Genomic DNA, 6,505 nt, shown 5'->3' with positions numbered 1-6,505 from the left:
TTTCTTTTGAAAACTTCCCCCATGTAGAAGGGCACAAATTGTCTTATTTTGTTGTAAAATCTTGTGGTTTGTGGTACAATGTATTATTCACTATCTAATTTAACTTTGATATTTCAAAAAAGGGTGTCTAAAAGTGTACAGATTTAATAACTTAGTTCACTTTAATTAATTAACCACCAAATTACCCGAATAAACTTTTGACTAGTTGCACTATTTTATAACTTTGTAGTGATAATCTATATCAGATAAGGGATGATATATAGTTACTTATTTTCTAAACTTACATTTTCTTTTGGACACAACTAAACTCAAAATCTTTCTATTCATAACGTCATTCTATAATATACTGTGTAAGATATCATCACAAAAATAAAATCCAGTAAAAACAGTACATAATAAAAGTTTTACATCCAGTTGATGAGCAAAAATATCAACAGCTTCGCTGATTTCTTCAGATGTGAGACTCAACTGAACCAGTTTTTTAATTCTAGGCACATTTAATAAATTTAATTCTAGGTTAATTACCAGTTTTTCACAAAATTAAATTAATATATTATAATACATAATTTTAAGAAAAACAAATTCTTATTAAAATACTTTGAGGTTTTTTCTTTTAATGAATGCTCCACTATTCTTTCATGATCACATACAATTTTTTTTTTTGGGGAGCCCATGCTCGTTTGAGTTGTTGGGTTTGGACTCTTCATTTTGTAAAAATACCACAATAGTTTATTTTTAAGAGAAACTTACAAAAATATTGAAATTTGAGTTAATTTTTATAAAAATACGGAAATCTTTTCAGAAATACTGTGTTTTTATAAAACACTAATAAAACACAAAACAGATCAACTCAACAATAATAGAACAACTAAAAAACACTAGTAGAACAACAATGAAAACTTAACACATTATAAAACTTATAAAAAAACACAGTAAAAAAATAAAAAATACCGTCTGGCAGTATTTTTATAAAAAAAATGACAAAAGTTAGTATACCATGTAAATGTCCCTTTTTTAAACCCAATATCCTCCATAAATCCCACTTTATAGTCCATGGTTTTGTTTTCTAGTGATTGATTTACATGCATCCCTCTAAACTTCATGTTGAGTAATTTTGTCCTAGATAAGTAGATATTTTAACAAAGATTATAATATTGACAAGATATTGAATAGAAATTGTCAACTAATATTTTGCAGTAATAGAATATTGAGCACTCTCTCCATGGTTGAAGAAAGAGTTGCTCTACCCCTAAATTTTCTCATTAGTAACATTTTAAACCTACCTTGAATTCCCTCAAACTAAAGGCATGGAGATTCAGATACTAACTTTTCTATGACTTTCTGAGTCACTAGCCTACCCAAACTTATAGGGTTGCCAAGATTTGGAAGGTGGCAATTTTTCAAGAAAGGGTTGGTTTAAGCTTATTTTAATTGTTTTCATTGAAGCCCTCAAACTTATTTTGAATTTGCTCAAATTAAACATACATAGACTTAATTAGGCGACTAGAGGATCCAACTCATAATAAGTGATTAGGGATGTCAATTAAGGGTGCATTCATCTTTTTTAAGATCCAACTCTCTGAATTTAAATGCACGTCCAAATAGTCTAAATAATAAGATATTATTTCTGAATTTGAATAATGAAATATTTAGACGGTATTTTTTCTATATGTGAATGTATTTTTTTAATATTTTTAATTATATAATATTAATATATTTATTAAATTATAAATATTAATATATTTATTTTAAAAAAAAATTACTCAAATATTTAAATATAAAATATAATTGATATATTCATTTTAAAAAAAAAATTCTGTTTTAAGTATTCTAAATACGTTTAATTTCATATAAATAGGGCAACGGAATAATTATTTATTAAAAAAATAAATTAATAATAATTAAATTACATATAAATATAAATAAATTGTTAATATTTATTTTTAATATTATACTGACACAATACTAATATAAATAAGGTAAATACTATTTTGGACCTTGTGTTTTGTAAAAGTTACCAATTAGTTTTGTTAAATAACAAAATAGACCTTGTATTTTCTAAAATGGTACAAATAGGACCCTGAATTGATTTTTGTCAAAATAAAATTTAATAATTATTCAATTTAAATCTGTTATAACAAAACTGTTTACATTTTCTGTATTTGTTCGCGTCAGGAATTATCTTCAAGTTGGTTACCTTAAAAAAAAATTATCAAAAATTAAGCTCAGGATCCAATTTTTACTATTTTAGAAAATCAGGGTACATTTAGTCATTTAACAGATGGTCTAATCTATAACTTTTAAAAAACACATGATCCAAAATAGTATTTACTTATATAAATATGGGATATTGGCGGCTAAACCACCTGAACTTTACGGTTTGTAACACTTAACCATAAAAACCGAATTTTTGGCAGCTAAACTACCTAAATCCTGGTTCCGTTTTGCTCTGCACACCTCCGTCCAAAAATCACCGTTAAGTGCCACGGTGGACTGTCCACGTGTACACACTTATACACGTGGTAAATTTTTAGTGGTCCACGTAATATTAATTTTAAAAAATAATTATAAATATTTTAAAAATTATATTTTTTTTTTACTTTTTTTTTTCTTTTTCCTTTTCTTTTCTTTTTTTTTTCTTTTTTTTCTTTTTTTTCTTCTTCTTTCTTCTTCGTTTTCCTACAGAACTCCCAACCCCCCTTAACCCGAACCACTACCCTCCACCTTCAACACCACCACCCTCCACCTTCAGCACCACCATTATCTCCGTTCACCTCGTCAGCACCCAAATTAGTAGCAAACTCGAGAGCCCAACCCATTGCATTAGGCGAACCCTTATATACCCCTCTTACAGACCCATATAACCCAAGAGTAACCCCTCTCATCGCTAGGGTTTCATTTTCTGAAGGAGAAACAGAGACGCGCCGTTTGGGAGCTCGGATCTCAAGGCTGAGCTCGCTCTCCTTCGAGTTGCCAAGGTCACCGGCGGTGCCCCCAACAAGCTTTCCAAGATGTATTTCTACTCACTTCTCTGTTTATGTTTTTGTTTTCTTTTTGATACTTTGAACTTGTGACACTAATTTGGGTGTGATTTGGGTGCTGACGAGGTGAGGGTCGCGTGATGACCAGAGTTTTATTGATCTGGGGCTGGGCAGAGATGGAGGGTCGGGTTAGGGGGGGTCGGAGATGGAGTCCTGTAGAAAAACGAAGAAGAAAGAGGAAGAAAAAAAAAAGAAATAAAAGAAAAGAAAAGGAAAAAGGAAAAAGGAAAAAAAAAATTCTGATTTTTTATTTTTCTTAAAATATTTATAATTATTTTTTAAAATTAATATTACGTGGACCACTAAAAATTTGCTACGTGTACAAGTGTGTACACGTGGACAGTCCACCGTGGCACTTAACGGTGATTTTTGGACGGAGGTGTGTAGAGCAAAACGGAACCAGGGTTTAGGTAGTTTAGCCGCCAAAAATTCGGTTTTTGTGGTTAAGTGTTACAAACCGTAAAGTTCAAGTGGTTTAGTCGCCAATATCCCTATAAATATAATATTATGCACTATTGTATATAATAGTTGGAGAAGCCTTGAGTTGGCTGAAGAGCAGGTTTTTTAAAAATTAATTGTCTAAGGGTGTTACAAACAATAAGCAGTCTTGCAAATATAATTTCTTTGTTTGGAATCGTTATCCGTGATTGTAAGTTTTTGGATCATGATTTGACAAATGTTTTTGTTACATGATTAGCAATTATGGTAGCACATAGTCTTGTTAGAGTTTTTATTTTATATACTGATTGCATTTTTAATTTGGAGAATATCTCAATTGAGTTGCTTCTTTCTTTGGTTAGAGAATTTAATATATAGTTAAATAAAGTTGATTATTTCACTAAAAAAAATGAAAGATTCTATGTCTTAATGAATCATTTATTAAGTGCTAACAAATAGGCTATAATAAAGATTGATGTATGATACCTCTATAAATAATATATTAGATTTGATAAATATTTAATATTAAAATATTTTTTTTGCTGGAGTAAAATATTCTTATTATATCAATAAAATATTATAATAATAAAAAAAATATTTTTTTAGTGTAATTTTTAGTATTGTGGTTAAAATTAAAAAAAAAAAGAAAGTTAATGTCGAAATAGTATTTTTTTAGCGTAAATTTAACATGAATTTTACCATTCTCATAAGAATGGTGATGGGACAAAAGTAGGGTTTCTTATGTCGACAATTGACAAACAAATACTCTTAAAAAGGAAAGAAAAAAGAAATTGGTTCCTCTTGCCATGATGGGATCCTGCCACGTGCCACGCGTTACTTCTCCTTTAATAAAAGTTGGGTTTGTACCTACCCAAAGGTCGAAGCTTTACCTTGTAAAAAACATGGGGTTCTAAATTCATCTTCTTCACTTCACTACCCACTCTCAATTCATTTTCTCTCTCCTTCTTTTCCATCTCAACAACCCACTAAGAAAGAAGAAGCACAATGGGAAAAATCATTTTTCTTGTTTCCCAACTTCATAAACTTGCTGGGTATACTTCAAAATTCCATCTTTTTCTTCTTAAGATTTATATTTTTTAATTTTGTTTTTGAGTCTTAAACCTGTTTGTTAATATATTTGCAGGCCTTGTTTGACATTACTTTATCCCTTGTAAGTTTTTTGCTCTTTCTCTTAGTTAATGTGACTGAATAATCTCTTTAACTTTCTTAAGTTGTTTGAATATTGATGAGTTTTGATTTATGGGTTTTCTTTTTATTTATAATTATTATTATTAATTCAATATATTAATATAGATATGCATCAGTTCTAGCCATGGAGAGCACAACAAAAAAAGATGATGAACAGTGGCTTTCTTATTGGATTCTATACTCATTTATTACTCTTGTTGAAATGGTTATGCAACCTGCTCTAGAATTGTAAGACTAAGCTTTAATTTCTTCATAGAAAAATGCTATACATTATTAATTGCATAATTGAGTTTGAAGTGTTTTTGTATAGATTTCCTGTTTGGTATGATGTGAAGTTGGTACTTATGGCTTGGTTGGTTCTTCCCAAATTCAAAGGAGCAAAATTCTTGTATAAGAGATTTGTGAGAGAACATATCAAGAAGTACACAGGGAAACATAGTCATTTCAAGGGAAAGCATTAAAAAAGTGAGTACTGATATTTCAATGGAAAGATTTTGATACATTTGTAGACTTGAATTTACTTGTTCTGATTTGTGTTAATTTTTGTTCTTTGAAGAGGGAGAGCTTCATTAAATATATAATGTGAAGAAGTGGTTGTATTGGTAAGGCTTTTTGTAAAGTGATCACCCTTAATCTGAGGCTGGCTTCATGTATGAATCATGTACTTAAAAGGGCACAAATATTGCCTTGTTTTGTTTAAGTGTCTTTTTTAGATTGTGGTGATTTATTAGTTAGGAGTAGGACTGTGATAATGGTACATTACCATGTATGTATTTGCCATCTAATTCTTACTAATGTTTACTTTGTTCCTACGAAAAAGGGTAACTCAAAAATATTAATAAATATCAAAGAGGAGCTTGTGTATGGATTACTTGGGAAAAATGAAGGTGGTGGTGGTAATGGTGGGGCAAGATTAATAATTGCTGTGTATGTAATTTGTTTGTTCTTTCTGAAGTGACATTTTAAATTTTAATTTACACACAAATATATTATAAAATAAATTAATTATAAACTGACTTTAATCATTTTCTTAAATTTTATTGCAAAACTAAGATTAGTTATTTTTCAATCTCAAAGGAAATTGAGAATTTTAGCTGATTTAATTTTATTAAAGTAAAAAGACAAACACAAGAAGAAAAATGAAGCAACCAAAGGACGAAGGGAAGTAAAGGGTCTTTGGTGGGTGGGGAGTTATGGTTCAATGTGAGTTTATGTAGTAGTGTTAGAATTTAAGGGTAAGATGAATGAAATTTTATTTTAAAAGCAATTGGTAATAGGGGAGTATTTCATTTATTTTATATATTTTATTATTTTTGTACACATTAACGATGTGAGACTATCTAACAGTCAAATAAGTTCTTAACAATGCGTGTGTGTGCAAAGGTTATTGTTGTTTCGTTTTCATATGCTCACCAAGATTGCCTCAGGTGACCTCACAAAAAGTTGACCCTCCCTCAGTTACCTTACCATTATTTAGTTTTACACTTTCAAGAACCATTGTGAACTACACACATTGGTGATGCCCTTAATGAACATTTGAGGTATTTTCAAAAAAAAAAATAAAATAAAAACTTGTGAAAGAATCGAGAGTTGGTTAGTTGGGAATCGGGATGCAAATATGCCCACACTTTATTGCAAAGATATTGAAGATAAAGAACATAATGTTGGTAAAACAAAAGTATATTATTGATTTTGTGTGTTCTATTATTATTATTATTATTATTATTATTATTAAATGTATAAATTTCTTATCAAAAATGCCTTAAATGATGTTCAATTAATTAGACTACAACACTTTGTTTTCTGTTTTGAAGATT

At 29.3% G+C, this 6,505-nt stretch overlaps 1 protein-coding gene across 1 annotated transcript; it reads left to right on the top strand.

Annotated features, from left to right (window-relative positions):
* The first annotated feature begins 4,344 nt into the window (after positions 1 to 4,344).
* LOC133035376 (protein HVA22-like) lies at positions 4,345 to 5,552 on the top strand. Its single transcript, XM_061111214.1, has 5 exons — positions 4,345 to 4,531; positions 4,624 to 4,650; positions 4,794 to 4,916; positions 4,999 to 5,153; positions 5,245 to 5,552. Exons 1-4 carry the CDS (start codon positions 4,485 to 4,487, stop codon positions 5,147 to 5,149), a joined length of 348 nt encoding a protein of 115 aa, XP_060967197.1. The 5' UTR covers positions 4,345 to 4,484; the 3' UTR covers positions 5,150 to 5,153; positions 5,245 to 5,552.
* The last annotated feature ends 953 nt before the right edge of the window (positions 5,553 to 6,505 follow it).

This window comes from Cannabis sativa, chromosome 3, assembly GCF_029168945.1.
Source record: "Cannabis sativa cultivar Pink pepper isolate KNU-18-1 chromosome 3, ASM2916894v1, whole genome shotgun sequence".
NCBI classification, from domain to species: domain Eukaryota; kingdom Viridiplantae; phylum Streptophyta; class Magnoliopsida; order Rosales; family Cannabaceae; genus Cannabis; species Cannabis sativa.
The sequence above is the reverse complement of the archived record's forward strand: the minus strand, read 5'-3'. Positions and strand labels throughout refer to the sequence as shown.